We start from the raw sequence: 19466 nt of genomic DNA, 5'->3' as shown, positions 1-19466 counted from the left end.
AGTTGTTATCTTTTATTCTCGAAGAAATAAAAAAGAAGGTAATTATCTTTTGTCTCACTTGATAGTGAAATATTAGTTTAATAATTTATTTAATGAATTTATTGTATATTAATTTTTTATTTTATGAATATAGAAGAAAATGGATTGTATTATGTGTTTTTTATAATTGGATTTTAATTGTAGTTTGATTATCATCGATTTTTTCTTTTAGATTGTAAATGTGGTTTGATTTCCCGCTAATGATTTAGCTTATTGTTATACTAATTTATGTATTCATTTTGACGGTATTAATGCTAATAATTAAATGTATAAATTTTGGATGTATTGTTTTGACTTCCACAACAATATTGATCAAGATCCGCCATTGGTGATAAGTGTTATTAATGTAGCAACCCTTTTATTATGGAACAAAATGTGAACCCACATGAATGAGGAAGAAAGCTTACAAATTTGTGAGATATGTGAGAGTCCATAGCTCTTCAGGAATTTCACCAGACACGTCAAGTGCATAGACCCTCCTGTGCCATTCAAAACATAAAAACCCGAAAAAAGTGAAAATCATATTGCTCTGACAGCTTCAATCATTTAATGTGAGAAATTGAATAAATAAAGTTGCGAAAGATACAGTGATGTGATGTGACAAGTAGTTCCAGCGTTAAAGGAACGATCACATCTGATGAATGGATTGTAACTTTCAGCGGTGGAGGTATTGTCAATGGCACTTCCACTGCAAACTTCGCCGCTTATATTCCATACAGTTGTGTTTGCATATATACGCCATCTGCTAAATATTGAATTTATAACTCTTGCTGCATTCAGAAGATCACCTTTTTCAGGGGAATGTACTCACCTTAAAATTACAAAGAAACCAACTGACAAAATAAAATTGATATATATATATATCCTAAACTCATAGGACATCAACAACACAACGAGAGTAGATAAAAGTTTTAGGAAGTCAAATTAAATTTTTTATATATAAATTATTATTTTTTAATTAAATTATTTTTTTTATTTCTTCTGATTAAATTAATCTCATAAAGTGATTCATCTTTACATGTTTCAATTTATAGTATTTTTAATTCATTAAATTGAGGTAAGAGGGACATTTTAATCTCTATTCTAATTCAAAGCTATTCAACTAATTTATTTTATAGAGTTGAATAATGCAACTCGAGATACATCTATAAAATTTTACAAATTTTACCGTATGTAACGAAAAACACAAAATTTTTAAATTTCATAATTTAATAATTTAGGTTATACTAATTTTGAAAAAAAATAATAATTAGGCTTCGTGCCAATTTTATTAAAGAATCATACGATCATAATTATGCATACCAATTTAGAAAAAATTAATTTGTATAATAGGAGAATCATAAATACATAAATGATAATAAGATATTAATCTCGATTTATGAGAGATATTATGCGTTTTTTAATCTTTTATTTCTTAATCTATCTCTTTACTCCTCTTTCTACTCGCATTCTTTCTTAATGACTGATCGTAAAAAAACCTTGCAAACGGTGACAAAACCTTACTATCTTTTATTCACCAATATTTATTAAGTAGGTTTTTGTTTTATTTTTTAAACAATAAATATATATAAATTATATATATATATATATATATATATAATAAATGATACAATAAATGTTTTTATTAATTTTAATATAAATAAAATAATAATATATAAATATAACTTAATATATATATATATATAATATATATATATATATATATATATAATATATATATATATATATATATATATATAAAATAAAATTTAAAATTTTGGGGAGCTATGATTCTCCCTCAATCGTAACAATGGTCCATCGCGAGACATGAACCAGTCAAAGTATAGAAGTGAGATGCAAAATCTAACTTAAATTACATTCAAAATCCATTTCTAAAATCTATGTTTCACAAATTTAGTTTGATAGATTTTAAGGTTTGGGATTTAGTTTATCTCAACAAATTAAAACTAAACAAATAAAGTTCTTTTAAGTTGATAAATTTTAGGGGTGATATGACGAGTCAAAGCTTATGAGTAACCATGCTAGTTTATAGAAATTTAATAGGTTGAGTTGAATTTTTCATCTCACATTCTGTTTTAGTTCATCTTGCTTAGTTTATTAAACTCGACTAGTTTGTTAAATTGATGACGAGTCGAGACAGACTAGCCATTAAGCTGTCTTTGTTTTTTAAAGCTAAAATAAAAATAATTTACAATATTATTATTTATATATTATATTATTTATAAAATATAAATACCTAATAATATTGTACAATATTAGTATTTATACATTATATTATTTATAAAATATAAATACCTAATAATATTGTAATTAAAAACATTAAATTTTAATTATTAATTAGGATAAAGTAATTTAATATATAAATTTAATAATTTTGCGTCATTTAAGAGTCGATGTCAATTACAGTTTAAATATATCTTTGTTCTTTGATCCTTTGAAGTATTTTTTTTTTAAAAAAAAAACCGTGTTCGAAGTTTTAAGTTCAAAAGCAAAAAAATATTTTGGATGTGATAATTGAGTATAACCATATCACTCGAAATATTTGAAGTGAGTACAAAAGCTAATAAAGTGAGAGAAAAAACTTATGTGACTCGTTGAAAAATAAAAGTAAGCATTCTTACTCATTCTATGTAGGAATTATAAAATGAAGAGTGAAAAGTGAAATATATATAAATAAGGATGGAGAATAAGACATTCACAAAGACTTTATTTAGTTTTTGGAAAATGCTCGGTATATCGATCCAATACTCTCATATCGTTTAGGAGTTAAAGTTAAAGGAAGTTTAAATATTTTGTCATCTTTCAACTTTTCTAGATGTGGACAAATCTATGACGAAACTCCAAACTCCAAAGCAAAAAATATCTTGGATGCGGTGTATTGATCCTAACAATATCACTTGATAGACATGAGATCCGAACATTCATGCCATATGTGGAAAGTGTCATGTGCATCACTAATTTATTGGGTCCACATTGATTTAATTAAAAAAAAATAAAAAGGAGGTTTTTTTTATGGACTCTCATCCCATCATGCAATTTAAAATATGCAACTCTTGCATCATATTTGTTATGAGTAGGGATGTCAACAAAATTCGTACTTGTGAGTATTCGCGGATAAAACCCGCAACGTGTAGGAAATAGATATTATAAATGGCTACCCGTGGGTAACAAGTACGGGTATTTTTTATACCTGCATGTTAATGGGACGGGTACGAGTATCATAGTATCTGGACCCGTGGATACCAGTACCCACTATACTCTAATTTAAATTAAAAAAAATCAAAATATTAACATATTTATTTTGAATGAGTTACTTTTTTATCAATTAGTTTAAAAAAAATCATTTCTTTGTAAATTGTCATTAACACTATTTAAATGAGTTATTTGGATTTTTATTTTAAATTTATGAATGTTATGTATTGTATTTTATTTGAAATTGCGATTAAAATATGTTGTTAAATATTTATTTTTATTTTTTGTAAAAATATGTGGGTACCCGCATAATGGATACCCGCACGGATATGGTTACGGGTACGGGACGAATATTTATCCAGTGGGTAGGGTACGGAGGAGCTACTACCCGTACCCTACCCGCCTCGTTGATATCCCTAGTTATGAGAGAGAATAGTGTGGGGAGACAAAGAGAAATAAGTTGTGAGTGCCTCTAGTGAGAAAAGAAAAGAACCCATCAAAGAGAGTGAAGAAGAAAAAAACAACAACCAGTTTATCTTGTGCAAATTTGTGCAGAGAAACTATCTTGGAGAAAATTTTTAATTACTCATCTCATATATTGGGGTTCCTTTTGTTGTTTATTTAAAGTACCTATTGAGATTTGTTATCCACCTTGTTAGTGAAGAGAATAATGCTCTATTGATCCTTGTAATCTCCAAGAAAACTTGTGGTGTACCCATTAATTATTATTGGTGGAAGATTTTACTAGACTAGATCCCGTGAGTTTTTCTTCCATACTGAGGTTTTCCCATGTTAAAAAGTTTTGGTACTTGTTGGTTCCTCCCTTCTCTGTTTAATGCATTTTATTATTTTGCATATTACCTATTTATGGAAGATTTGATCTGTGTTTTGCTTACGCTTGTTTATCTGTTAATTTTATTATCTTCCCAAAAAGCAAAACAAATTTCCTTAGTCCTCTATTGGGGATAAACCCTTATTTTCCTTAGTCCTCAAGTGCGACCTTAAGAATATCACTCGACAAACATGGTATCATAACAAAAGTGTTAAATTATTATTGATTGATTGTCAATCATATAAATTCCTTCTATATTTAGGATTTTTCAATAATATGTTTCTTGTAAATTAGTCATGGATAACTCATTGGATTAATAGGGGAACATAAGTCTAGGGCCGAAAATCCTTATATATTGATTGTATTTTTGTTGTTTTGAGATATGAAAAAATAAGGGGAATTTCAAACCCTACAATTATGCCTTTGTTACTATTTTGTAATATGGTATCATAGTTGTTGGCTTCTTGGTTATCAATTTTAGAGTAATCTTTCACATAATTATCATATTCATAATCTAAAGTTTGAATTTCTTGATGATATTCCCCTAGAAATCCAGGCTTAGAGGAAACATACATTGTATCTTCATGAAAAACCACATCCAGAGTTATGATCATTTTCTTACTTGGGGGATGATAACATCGATAACCTTTTTTATGCATGACATTTCTTACACATTGCAACGCTTTAGGGGCCAACTTATTTCATTGATGTGCATGAAGGTGTATGATAACGTTGTTTTCTACCTTTTATTAATGTTAAGATTCGTGAATAAATCAACTTCTTCATAGCTTTTATCTTGTTTAATCCTCAAGTTTATGTTGTTTTTGCATTATTTTCTATTTTAGTTGTTTTATGCTTTTTTACTTCTAATCTCTATTATGAGTGTGTGAAATAAAACAAGAGAAAGCAATTCTGGTGGAGGAAAACAAACTGAAACTCAAGGAAGCATGATAAGAAAGATTGATTTTTAGACAAATACTCTTGTGGGGGGGCACCGAAATCAAGCCCAACACTGCAAACATGGAGAAAGGACTCACCTATAGGTATATGTAGCCTTGGACCTCCCTTAAAAGGCCAAAAAATGACCATTGGGTGTAGGCTGACTTGCTGGGCGAGCTAGTGGCTAGCTGGGCGAAAATGATAGCCCATAACTGCAATATTTGAGTCGTTGGGCTAAATTATGACTCGCCTAGTGAGTTACATATTTGAGAACGTCAATTTTAGGCCTTGCTGGGTGAGAATGAAGTCATTGGGCGAGAATATGCGAATATGATTATTTAATCATGTTTCTACGAGAGTTTTAGGGGATTCCTCATTTTTCACGAATAGAAACACCTTGGGTGCTTGGGAGAGGCTCTTGGAGGCTGCTAGGGGTGTTGGGAAACTCTTATTTCTCCTTCTTGGGTCTCCTTCTTCATCCATGAAGGTTTTACCCCTTTTAGGTTGGAGAAGATGATGGGTTATAAAATTGGAGGTAGAGATGCCAATGGGAAGTGCAATTGGAGCATGGAGTAGTTGTCAAGAACTTGGAAGAGGGATTGCTTCTACTTTATGGTTCAAATGGCTTCCCTATTCTTCAATTTTGTAAAACACTATGTTCTCCACCATGGAGAGCAATTCCTATTTGTTGATATTATATGTAAAACATTGAATTCTTATGTAAAATTGTATGGTTAATATATATATATATATATATATATATATATATATATATATATATATGCTTTTCCAATTCAAATTAGTATTTGATTTTCATGCTTAATGATTGATGTGGATTTTTCCCATACTTGATTTGTGATTCTTGAGGTGTTAGGAAACATCTTTAGAATCTAGACTTGAAATTAAATACCTAATGGATGCTTGTAACTAGGAATAGAACTTGGTTCATTAGTAATCTTGGATTCTTGAAACTAATGCATGATTTCACTTGTTGAGGATTTAAGGGATTGAAACTTGATGAGTGATCATGGGCTCAAAGGTTCTAGAAATAGGATTTGAGTATTCTTGTGAATTGATTTTAACATGAATATGGAATTGGGATAATTTAGAATGCATGAGAATGAAGTGGTTGAAGTCTAATCTTTACAAATTATAAATACACTATGTTAATTTCTTGTTGGACACCAATTATTTGATAAAATACAAAAAGAGTTTCTTAGTGTTTTGTGAACTTTGTGTCTAATTGAGTCATGAATTGCAAGAGTTGTCATGCGTTGCACAAGTTCCTTGGGAGAGAACGATAAAATACTTATTACTTGTTATGTATGACCGATGCACTAGTCGTGTTGTTTTTTCACTAACAGTGTACAAATGCTACACAACCAAAAACGTGAGGAGGTAAACTCGGAACAACAGTTGCATCTATTGCTTCAATAAGAATCTGTAATGGTGTTTGAAAGTTATTTGAGCTAGAAAGAACCCGGTTGATTAAATATGTAATCGAGGTAAGTGCTTCTCCCTAGTATGATAAAGGCATATTAGTTTGTATTAATGAACCTTAAACAACCTCCAATAAGTGACCATTTTTTCGCTCTACAACCCCATTTTATTGAGGTGTATTGGGACAATTGTCTGCTGAAAATGATCCTACTCTAGAAAATAGTTGCCACAACGTCACACTAAAGGTAATCCTAAACCCACATATGAACCTATTTTATCTAATAAAGCTAAATATCCCATGAGTAAATATGTATCAACCCATCATTTGTCAGAATCAAATCAATAAATCAATTATCTACTGTGGTTATTCCTAACAATGTACAAGAAGCCTTAGTTGATCCAAAGTGGAAAGTTGTAATGGATGAAGAGATGAAATCCTTACAGGAAAATAAAACGTGGGAACTTGTTGATTGTCTAACAGGAAAGAAACTAGTTGTGTGTCAATGGATTTACACTGTGAAGTACAAAGCAGGCAAAACAATTGAACGTTATAAAGCTAGGTTGGTGGCAAAAGGGTACACTCAAACATACAAGATTGACTACACAAAGACATTTGCACCAGTAGCTAAGATAAATACAATTCGTGTTTTATTATTTTTGGCTACAAACTTGGATTGGCCATTGCACCAATTCGATGTGAAGAATGCCTTTTTACTTGGTGAATTATCAAAAGAAATCTACATGGATCTCCCACCCGGATACATGATACAGAAAGGGCATAGCCAAAAGATGTGCAGATTGAAGAAGTCATTGTATGGGATGAAGCAATCTTCAAAAACATGGCTTGGAAGGTTTACAAAATTAATGAAAACTTTTGGTTACTATCAAAGCAACTCATATCACACCTTATTTTTAAAGAAGAAACACGGTAAGATTGTTGTGCTCATTGTATATGTGGATGACATGGTGGTTACAAGAAATGATGTTGAAGAAAGAAAAGCTCTAAGAGATTATTTATGTGGAGAATTTGAAATGAAAGATCCAGGTCCTCTTAAATATTTTCTTAGAATTGAAGTATCTCGATCAAATGTAGGGATCCTTCTATCTCAAAGAAAATAAGCCTTAGATCTTTTACAGGAAACTAGAATGTCAGAATGTCAACCTATTGATACACAATCGAAGAAGGTTTAAAGTTGTGTGTAGATCCTAATCAAGTACTTGTTAATAAAGGACAATACCAGAGACTTGTTGAAAGATTAATGTACTTATCTCACACAAGGTCTAATCTTGCTTATGCATTAAGCATTGTAAGTCAATACATGCATAACCTCGACGAGAAACACGTGAATGCAGTCATGCAAATTTTAAGGTATTTGAAATCTGCCCTAGGAAAGGGAATTCTATTCACAAAAAATTCAAATTATCAAAGCATAGATGCATACACAGATGCAAATTGGGCAGGATCAATAGACGATTAAAGGTCAACTTTAGATACTTCACCTTTGTATATGGTAATCTTGTTACATGGATAAGCAATAACCAAAATGTTGTTGCTCGCTCAAGTGCAGAAGCTGAATTTAGAGGTATGGCACTAGCTCTTTGTGAAACATTATGGCTAAGGAATCTTTTTAAAGATTTGGGATATTCATCTACACAACCAATTCGATTGTATTGTGGCAACAAAGCAGCTTGTGATATTGCTCATAATTTTGTTCAGCATGATCGTACAAAACATGTTGAGGTGGATAGATTTTTCATTAAGGAAAAGTTGGACGAGGACATTTTGCAATTACCTAAAATTCGATCTGAGGACCAATTAGCTGATATCCTCACCAAAGTTGTCTCAAGTCGAGTGTTTTCTGCATGTGTGACATCTATGCACCAACTTGAGAAGGAATGTTCAATTATTATTGATTGATTATCAATCATATAAATCCCTTATATATTTAGAATTTCTCAATAATATCTTTCCTCTAAATTAGTCATAGACAGCTCACTAGATTAATAAGGGAACGTAAGTATAGGATTGAAAATCCTTATATATTGACTATATATTTGTTGTTTTGAGATATGAAAATAAGGGGAATTTCAAACCCTATAACTATGCCTCTGCTATTGTCTTGTAATAAAAAATATCACTACGAATTAAAAAATTGATAAATAAACATATATCATACAATAAAAAAAAAGTATTTTCTATAGACAACAATTCTCTATTCTTGTGAAAAAACCTTATTCACCTTTTTGTGTTGTTGTTCATTTATATAATTCACAATACAATTTATAGATTTTTTTTGTCCATTGTACTCACAACGGTTATAAACATCTAGTAAACTAACTACCCACAACAACTAGTATATTAACTACCCACACCAGCTAACTCATTAAATACCCATAACAACTAACTCATTAACTATTATTAAGACTCCAATTGCTAATTCATTTAATTTTATTCTAAACCCAACAAAACTCCCCCGTAAACTTAAATTCTTCTCTTATCCATGATCTTGGTTCCTCTGTTGTTCATCCCAGCTTTCCACATGCAATAACCCTTCTCACATTGTGCTTGTTTGTTTCATGAGTAGCCAAGTTCTCTGTTTTCTTCATGGACGACTACTCCTTCATTGTAGTTTGCTTGTTCTCTACTCTCTTCGTAGTCGACTTGATCTTCTCTTTAGCCGACTTATTAATTTCTTTGGCCGACTTGTTCTTGTCTTTGGATGACTTGTTACTCATTGGATTCCTTGCTATCTTAGTAGCCAACATGTTCTTAACCAGATTCATGTCGATAGGTTGACCTCCTTTTAAGGGATCAGACAATTTTCACGTACTGTTGCGCTCAATCGTATCTATCTCCTTATCCATTGCAAGTTGCCACTCCTCATATTGCACCTCCAATGCAGCTCTCAGATCCATCTCTACTTGTAACTATTCTTGCAAACTTGAAACATCTTGTTCAAGTTCCAAGTGTAGCTTTTGCAAAGCTTGCTTCCTTCTCTCTAAGCTTTCTTATAAAATTGAATTGTCTCTAACGTCCTTTTCAATTTTGTATTACAAATCTCTGTTTGCAATCTCTAACCTTTGAATTACAAGCTCTTTTTCTTCAAATTTCAAGTTACTCGAGCTTTTCACAAGCTCCACTAAGCTATCTGAGTACTTAACTTACTTCATCAACTTAATCAAGCTATGTAAGTGTCCCACTAAGTTAATCGAGTTTGCCTCATGCTCCACCATGTTGTCCAGGGTATTTACACTCTCCACCACCCTGTCCGAGCTATCTACATGTCTTACCAGCCTATGCAACCTACTCGGTTGTTTTGTCGACCTATCCACTCTACTCGACTGTCTTGTCGAGTGATCAACTATACTCAACCTTCTTGTTGAATTCTCCATGCTACTCGTTCTTCTTGATGAGTTCTCCACTTGCTTGTGCTCGACCCCTAAGCTACGCACCATCATCAACAACGTCGCTTTTTCTTTAACTTCTTTTGTGGGGTTGATCGTCTCTTCTTTTCCACTCTTAGACCGATAATATTTAGCGAAATGTTTGACCTTATCACAATTGAAACATTTATCTGAGTAATAATCCTTTGCATAATGGCCATACTTGCCATACTTGAAGCACTCAACATTTGAGTTGCTTGATCGGCCCCCTCTCCATGGACGTCGTCCTCTTCCACGCCAATTTTGTTCTTTCTCTTCTTTTTGTCCTCTACTTCTACCACTAGGATCGCTTCCTATACCTCCTCGGTGTCGCCTTCTGCCTTGAGTGTTTCGAGCCTCTCCATTCATTTGGAGTAGTAGATTAAGTGGCTCTACCTTTTTCTCCTGCTTTCGTTGCTCATGCACCTCAAGGGACCTGACAAGCTCTTCAACCGTGAGCGTTGATAGGTCTTTGGACTCCTCACTTACGCACACCACGTTCTCAAAATCGTCTATCAATGACCTCAAAATCTTCTCCACAACTCGGTTAGCGGGCAACGTCTCTCCGTTTCTAGCAAGTTGGTTCGCCAAAATTTCAACTAAGTAATGTACTGGACTACTACTTTTGTCTCCTTCATCTTCATGCTCTCCAACTCGCCCCCTGGGTGTTTGATGTCAAACTAGTTTCACTCGACCATCCCCCTTATACGCCTTCTCCAAAATATCCCATGCTTCTTTTGAAGATTTGACACTTGCAATCTTTTCAAAGCTAGACTTGTCCGCAGCTTGGTACAAGATGTACAAAGCTGCCTTGTCCTTCACACAGGTTTCTTTCAACATTTTCAATTGGACATTTGACCAATTCATGGTATTGGCTAGTTAATTGAAACCATTTTCAACCACTTCCCAATTTTCTTGGGAACCAAGAAGAACCTTCATTTTGAGACTTCAATTGTCATAGTTGACTGCCTTTCTCAACATACGCATGGGTACATTATTTGTAAGATTGACCATCTCACTCTTTTTTTTTCCAAACACTAAACCACTTAAGCTCTCTAGCTCTCTTTTTACACTCAAACACTCAAGCTAACCGGCTTTGATAACATTTTGTAGACAATAACTCTCTATTCTTGTGAAAAAACTTGATTCACCTTTTGTGTTGTTGTTCATTTAAATAATTCACAATGCAATTTATAGACTAATTTTTCTGTCCGTTGTACTCAACTACAAACGACTAGTAAACTAATTACCCACAACAGCTAATACATTAAAAACCCTTAACGATTAATTCATTAACTACCCACAACAACTAACTCATTAACTACTATTAACAATGCAACTAATTCATTTAAATTTATTATAATCCCAACATTTTCCTTTTTCTCTGTTTCTTATTCATTAAACAAAGAAGATTCACCGAACAAATTGTTCACTAAATGATTTTTTCACCCTTTTTAAAGTTTTTTCTTTAATAAGGATAAGTTTGTTTCGAAACACCAAGGTTACTTTCTATCCTGTTAAGATTCAGAGATTAGTAAAATGAGTTTTGAATTTTAAAGGTTTTCCAGAGACGGAAAACCTGTGTATGCTTCAATTTTTTAGTGAATAAGAGCTATATAAAAGAAAACAAGAAATATTTGACAAAAAGATTATAAAAAGGAAAAAAAAAATGTATACCAATGGCATGGGTTATGTTTATTCTATAACTATATCAGTAATTTAGTTCAAGTGACATGACTAAAGGCTGTAATAAAAAAATAATCAAAAGTAAGGTTTCTATTAAATACCATCAACCTAATTTTTCCAAAGAGATTAATCTTTGATGACATCATGTTAATTCACTAGACTGGTGAGATCGATTAACTTTTGAGATGTGAATTATCTATACAAGAAATTTGATAGTATTTTTAATATAAAAATTTAAGATTCAATGTTTATGGAATCTATCACTTTTATATACTATTGAACTTTTTTTTCTTTTTCCTAAATATATTATTTTCAAATGATTCCTGGATTTCTAATAATATCATCCACATGATTGAATACAAAGTTAAGAGTTTCTCTTCCTGAGAATTTCTCTGCTGAATTTCCCAACAAGAAAACCATTGATTGAGAGTATCTCTCTGCAGAAGAAAAAAGCTGTGACAGAAAAAAGAAAAAAAAAAAAGAGAGAGAGAAAGCAGTTAATTACCTTCAGAAGGGTCAGTGGTGGCGTTCGCAGATTGAACTTGTGCAAAGCTAACGAAGCAACTGAAATGACAGAACAACAAAACAACAAGTGCACAAGCCAAACCATGTAACATCCGTCCCATGATACGAAGAACTCGATCAGCCCAGAATAAGAATCTTTGAAGAAAGTTGTGAAGTGGTTTCAAAACTTGGTCGATCGACCTTGCAGATTAATGAGAACGTTGGTATTTGGTGAGCAATCGCAGTGTTAGGGAGAAGAAAAATTGGAACGTTGCTTTATTTTATAAAGACTTTATGAGCAAAAAAGAGGCAAAGATGCGTCTCTGACCACAATTCTCAACACGTGGAACAAGTAATGCCTCATTTGTCAACATGATCTACGGATTATGTATCGATCATAAATTTAATACGCCATTTTTCGTAGATATTATTTATATTTATGGATAAATATACTTTTGGTTTTAGTTTAATTATGATTACAATCAATGATAAATTTAAGACTCTAGGTCAGTAAAATTTGTTTATTTTAATATTTATTAAATTGCAAATTTTTACTTTTTTTTATATAAGTAACTATTTAAAAAAAAAATTGTTTACTTCAAAAGTACTTATTTAAAGTTTAAACATTCTAGTACAGTAACTAATGACTTGGCATTGCAATTTGCAAACGTGATTATTTGCGATGCTTAAAGAATTACTTCTTTTTGTGTTGCGTTAATTTGGTATTGTTGAATGTTACTGTCAAAGGGGTTGCTGATAGGGCCCTATGCTTTATATTTATTAACAACAATAAATAAAAACAGTGGTACCAAAAATAAAAATAATGGAACCATAATATTTTTTTTGGTTATCATGAAAAGCATTCATTTGCAACCGCGTGAACGGTCCGGTTTTATGACTCTGAATTTGGAAGTTGAATATTCGGCATAGGGGAATAGTCTCGTAAAAAGAGCAGAAAATCTGGTCTATGTAAAATTATCAACGATTTTTAAGATTTTCTCGCACAATAAAACATAATATAGTACTAACTTTAATACATGTGAAATTATGTAAAAATACGTTCTTCAATTTGTAACTTTTATGTACTTTTCAACCAGTATTTCTTAATTTATCTATTTGCCTTTTGATGGGTTACTGTGAAAAAAAATCTTATAATTAGACAATGACGGATCTTGACTAATAAGTATGGGGGAGCCAAAATAATATACTTAATTTATATTTTTAATTATTTTCACTAATACAATAAAAAATAATACATAATTCAGTATAACTGTAGTTAGAAAGCAAATCACACATATCTAGAGTATTGTTATCTCAAATTCTTGAACTATCAATAATTAAATTAGAACTCAAATTTTTAGCTATTCAATAACTAAAATTATAATAATGAACTTCAATTAACCCATAAATCAATTATTCATAAATTAACATCCATACTATGGGTAATTGAAACAAAAACATTAATAATTTGAAATCACAAAAACTTTAAAATTTTGGCCATTTTGGTGATTAACAAAATTTATCATACTTGATTTCAAATAAATAAATAAATACTCATTTAATTGCTATAAGCCATACATAACATTCTCATTAATTTTAATTTAACAATAATAAACATACATTTTATTCCAAATTAAAATAAAACTATTTATATAAATAAAAATAATTAACATTAATTTTATTGATAACATAAACCAATAAAAAACATTACATTTGAATCCAATTAATTCATAATTATATAATTTATGATTAAAATATTCAATTTACCAAAAATTCCCAACTCACTCACATAAATGTTCGTGCGTCAGTTTTCAAAAGCACATTCACATCCACTTTGCCACTTTACGTTAATTGATATTTGATTTCCATTCAATTTGCATATACTAACCGTTAATATTCACATATACGTAGTTGCAATTGCACGACATTCATCAAAATGGCATAACAAAACATTCAATATTAATTAAGATTAAACCATGACAGGATGCATTTATTCAATGGCAGTGGAATCCGATTCTTATTCAATCTTCACGCGGCGGCAATTTTCTCAATGCAATTTCGCAGATGCAATTAAAATTATGGCATTCGCATTCGATCTTTAGAGCAGCGAAAAAAAAAAAACCCTTAAAATTTTAATTAGGATTCATAAAAATTGAGAATAAACATCATAAAAGGAGAAATATAAGAGAATCATAAATCCTACAACATATGACTTTGATACCACATGTAAAATTATTAAAGATCTTTAAGATTTAGGATTCTCACACAATAAAACATAATAAAGTACTAACATTGATCTATGAGAGATCCTATGAAAATGTGTTCTTTAATTTGTAATTTTTGTGTGCTCTTCAACCACCATTTCCCGATCTATCTCTTTTCTTTTATTTTCTTTTCTCTTCTCACACATTCTTGATGGGTTATTTTGAAAAAACCCTTATGGCCTGAGACAAAACTCCAATCCCTTTTATAAATCAACATCTATCAAGTTGGTATTTAATTTATCTTTATTTTATTTTATTATCACTTCCCATAATAATAACCAATAGGTCTTTAAATTTTATTAAATCACAATTGGGTCCATCATAATATTTTAAATGGGTCACTAATAGAATTAATTCGTCAATTAATTCTAACAGTCTATTCCACAGTTTAATTTGGACTCACATGGGTTAAGACTGAACAAAACTTAGAGGACCAAAAGACTTCCAATTAAAAAATTTTCAAAGGGTGAAAATATCAATAAAAATCCTATGAACCTGGACTGGTCCACGATTTTTTTTCTCAACGTGAAAATATCATTTTTTTAAAATATATTATTGATATATAAGCAACAATTTGTATGAAAACAAGAATCTTGACTTAAACACACTTTCAATCTGGATTTATCCGTTTCGACCTTTATTCTGGACCAGTTTGACTCGACCTTCTACTTGAGCCGACCTATCACAACTTTCGATTCAAACTGACCTGTTTCGACCTTCAGCCTAAAACAACTAGTTTCAACCTACGGTCCTAGACAACTCGTCTTGACCTTCAGTTTAAAACAACCCATCTCAATTTTTTTCCAAGGCTAAGCAATCTCAACCTACAGCCTAGGTTGAGCAATCTCAACATGTGGTCGAGTAAACCTGTTTCAACCTTCAATCTACAATGGTCTGTCTCAGGCCCTAGTTCGGACCAACTCGTATTGACCTTTAACTTGGACCTATCTATCTCGACCTTTAACCTGGAGCAATCCATCTCAACCTTCAACCCCCTAACTGGATAATCTCTTCCCCATGTTTTGTGTGCGGAATGGTGTGTGTGAGGTAATAATAATGGTAAGGTATTAATTACAAAGAGTAAAGACAACTTAATAAACGTATGCCGATGCAAGTTTTTGGAGTAACCTATTAATCAAAGTTTGAGAGGTATGTTGAAATAAATAACTAAAATATGATTAAACATTATAATCTTATGTTAGGATGAGGGATTTCAATAATTTCAAGAAATTGAAATACCTAGTAATTGAATTACACACAATTTAATTCTCTTCATTTCTTAAATAATTATTTTGGATGAAGTGATTTCAAATATTTTAAATTGAAATGTTTGGTTCAATTGAATTACATCCATACTTATTTTCTATTTTATGGGGAATTCTATTTAAACTTTGAACCTAACTAAACTTAGCTCGATCTTCAATTCGACATGACTCGTCTTGACTTTTGGTTCCAATTGACCTTCGATCTAGCTCGACCTTTGGTTTGCCCCAATTTGACTTGACCTTTACCCCGACCTAAGTTGATTCAACCTTCATCCTGACACAACCCGACTCGACCTTCGACTCAGGTTAGCCCACCTTGATCTTTGGTTTGGGTCGACTGTACTCGACCTTCGACTCAACCATGCCCAACTCGACCTTCGGCTCAGTCCGAACCGGTTTGACTCGAGGTTTCGCTGTCGTCGACATAGCTTGACCTTCGAATTGGGTCGGCCCTGTTCGACCTTCGGCCCAAATCAAGCCTCGTCTCAGGCGGGCTCAGTTTGACCTTCGTCCCAGGTCGACCTTGTTCGACCTTCTTCCCAGGTCGACTGTGTTCGACCTTCGTCCCAGGTCGAATGTGTTCGACCTTTGTCCCAGGTCGAATGTGTTCAACCTTCGGTCCGATCCAATCTTTTCGAACTTCAACTCTGCTTGGCTCGACTCGACCTTCGACCTGAACTGACTCAATCTTCATCCTAGGCAGGACTGGCTCGACCTTTTGTAGGCAAAACTCGAGCTTCAGTCTAGGTCGACTCGACTCGACCTTTGTCCCGGTCTGGCCTGGTTCGACCTTTGGCCACACCCGGGGGCTCAACCTTTGGCCTAGTTTGGGCCAAATTGACTTGACCATTAGTCTAGGTGGCACGGTTGGACCTTTGGCTTTAGTTGGCTCGGTTCAACCGTCAGTCCATCCCAACTCGACCTTTGACCCGACCCGATCTGGTTTTGTCTTGGGCCTACCCGATTTGACCTTCAGCCTGATCTGGCCTTCTTCGACCTTTTACACAGCTCAACCTTAGGCCCAGCTCGACCTCTGACTCGGCCTTGCTCAACCTTCGGTTCGGACAAGCTTGACTCGACCTTCGACTCGGTTCAATCTAGTTTGACCTGTGGTACGGTAATGCTTGGTTCGAATTTCGGCCCGTCCAACTCGACCTTTGGCCCAACTCAACTCAACTCTTGACACAAATAGACTCGTCTCGACCTTCTATCCTCCTTAACTTGATGTTTTGGACATGTGAATTCTTTTTGTCTTAACAAATGAACAATTTCACAACTTGGAGAATTTCAATTTTTTTTTTATTTTTTTGAGTGAATTTCAAATTCTATTGTGTTATTTATTTGAAATACTTTTTAACATTCCTCAATTTTAATTTTCTTTTAATTTTCTCATCCAAACATATTATTTTTTTTGAAAAAATTTTAAATTTTTCAAATAAATAAATCGTTATCTTAAATTACCTGATTCAAACACTTCGTTACAAAATTCTCTCCGAGGTGGGATGGTTTGGCTCCTATCATCAAAGCCATGTTTTATTAACACAATTTCTTTCTCATTAAATTAAAGTTGCGATGTTCTCTATTACGACGACTTCATGAAGTTATGGTTTATAGGCACGACTTATATGTATTTGTATTATTATTTTTTTTTAAATTTGTACTTAGTAAGATCAGAGTTTATTTAAGTAAATTTGCTAAGCCAAAAGAAACTATAGTATATCAATTCTCTAATTCTAACAAAGTGTTATTCATTTTCACATCTTCACAGGAATTAGTGGGAGAAAACTACATGGAGAACTTCAAATAACACACAAGGATAATGCGCCTATTGTGAAAAAATGAAGGCATGTGAGACCAACTTGGAGTTCTTAATAATTTTGATTTAAAAAGTCTAAAATTTTATTGAATGTTTTTTCCTATTTTACTCAAATAAATTATATCGGTACTTTTTTTTGTGGCAACTAAAAGTAATATTTATCGTTGAGTGAAGATATTATAAATAACATATTTAGAGTTGGTTTTTATTTGAGCAAATGAAATTAAATTAACTAAAAAATAATATATAAACTAACATCAATGTGTGCTTAATTCATACACTCGTAAATTCACAAACACTCCAAACAACAACTAGTGATAATTAAACCTGACAATCTGTTGTAATTAAGTTGACTATTTTTCAGTACACCAAGTGTATCCTTTCGAAAATTGGTAGAGAAGATTAAGAAATTATTCAAACGATATTTTCATCTGAATAGTTTTAGCATCAGAGATATGATAGAGTATGATTAGTGAGAAACGGAAAGAAAAGAGAAGAGAAAGCAGAAACCTTCATAAGGATCTGTGGTTGGTTCTGCATGCTTGATGTTGTGCAACGTTGACCAAGCATATGAAGAAGACAAAGAATGCTACACTGTTTGCAAACCATAACATGATATCGACTTGGTCCACCCTTGGTGTTTGAGGTAAGAACGAAATCCCATAGTTATACAGAGAAGACTGATAATTATAGTTCGACTAGACTTTTGAAAAAGAACAGTCAAAGATGGCGTCCATGAACAAAGGTCAATAGGAAAATGATACTCACAAGACTTTTGGGAAACAGAAGGTATTGCGGAAGAAAGAAATGTCAGTGATTTACCAAGAGCTAAGCAAATAACAAGGAGGAAGTTGCACACGTCCATTCTTGTGGCTCACAAGAGAAAAGCAAGATCAAGAAAAGAAAAGTAAAAGATATCATAAAAATTTGATGTTTTCATATTATCGCAGTAAGAGATAAATAATAGATAAGTAATAAAAGAAATATTAATTTTGTTTCGATTTAAAAAAATAAAGAAAAAGATTAGGAATAAGATTATGTCGCTTGCCAGATATACGATGATCATTAAAAAAAACAGGACCTAAAAGAAAAATAGATTTGATCACTCCTGATAATAGAATCTTGTATAAAAAAAAGATGAAATCATTAACTATTCCTGCGAGAGGATTTTAATATAAGAAAATATTTTGCAAATTTGAAATTTTGAATGTTTCCTTTTTTGTTTTAATTTTTCAAAGAAAAAAGAGATAACACGGAGTGTCAAAAGCCCGACTTAGATGAAGTAAAACAAGGTGTTGAAATCTTGGTGGGGTGTCAAAACCCTAACTTGATAGTAGGAAATCAAGGTACGGAAACCTTGACGAGATGTCAAAATCTTGACTTGAAAGCGGTAAAACAATATGTTAAAAAATTGATGGGTGTCGAAATCTCAACTTAAAAGTAGGAAAACAAGATGTCGAAACTTGACAAGATGTCAAAACTTTATTTCACCACTAACAAAACCTTAAGTTAGTGAGTGGATTGTTAGATTTAATTGATAAATTAATTCTATTATGTGACTCATTTGAAATATTATGATGGCTCAATTGTAATTTAATAAAATATAAGGACCTATTGGTTATTATGAGAAGTCATAATAAAATAAAATAAAGCTCAGCCCAACTTGATGGACGTTGTCTTATAAAAGGATATTAGGGTTTTGTCTCTGATATAAGGTTCTCTCACAATAAGCCATCAAGAAAGAGAGTGTGAGAGGAGTAACGAAGACAAAGAGATAGATTGAAGAACAGAGGTTGAAGAACAGAGGTTGAAGAACACATTATTATTGAATCTCTCATGGATCAAGGATTAAGGTTAGTATCCTATTATGATTTATGAGCATGAAAGTGTGATGATAACATGTGAGAATGATGAATCTTAAGATCCTATAGTAGTTCTCTATAATGAAGTATTATTGCATGGAAACGATAAAATAATTTACATGTGGTATCAGAGCATAGAGCATGTGTTATTAGATTTATGATTCTCCAATTATGATTTTTTTTCCAAATTGTGTTCTCCTGAAA

The 19466-nt window shown here is 32.2% G+C and overlaps 1 protein-coding gene across 1 annotated transcript in view; it reads right to left on the bottom strand.

Annotated features, from left to right (window-relative positions):
• Positions 1-12353, bottom strand: part of LOC114169271 (probable LRR receptor-like serine/threonine-protein kinase At1g56140) — a 37437-nt gene extending 25084 nt beyond the window's left edge. The window contains exons 1-3 of the mRNA XM_028054340.1: positions 12057-12353; positions 626-809; positions 447-518 (exon numbers count right to left, since the gene is read on the bottom strand). Coding sequence (XP_027910141.1) covers positions 447-518; positions 626-809; positions 12057-12177 — 377 coding nt within the window. The 5' untranslated portion in view covers positions 12178-12353. The remainder of the gene's footprint in view (positions 1-446; positions 519-625; positions 810-12056) is intronic.
• Positions 12354-19466: the final 7113 nt, after the last annotated feature.

Source organism: Vigna unguiculata, chromosome 11 (genome assembly GCF_004118075.2).
Source record: "Vigna unguiculata cultivar IT97K-499-35 chromosome 11, ASM411807v1, whole genome shotgun sequence".
Lineage (NCBI taxonomy): Eukaryota > Viridiplantae > Streptophyta > Magnoliopsida > Fabales > Fabaceae > Vigna > Vigna unguiculata.
Note: the sequence above shows the minus strand (reverse complement) of the source record. Positions and strands in the feature narration are given on the sequence as shown.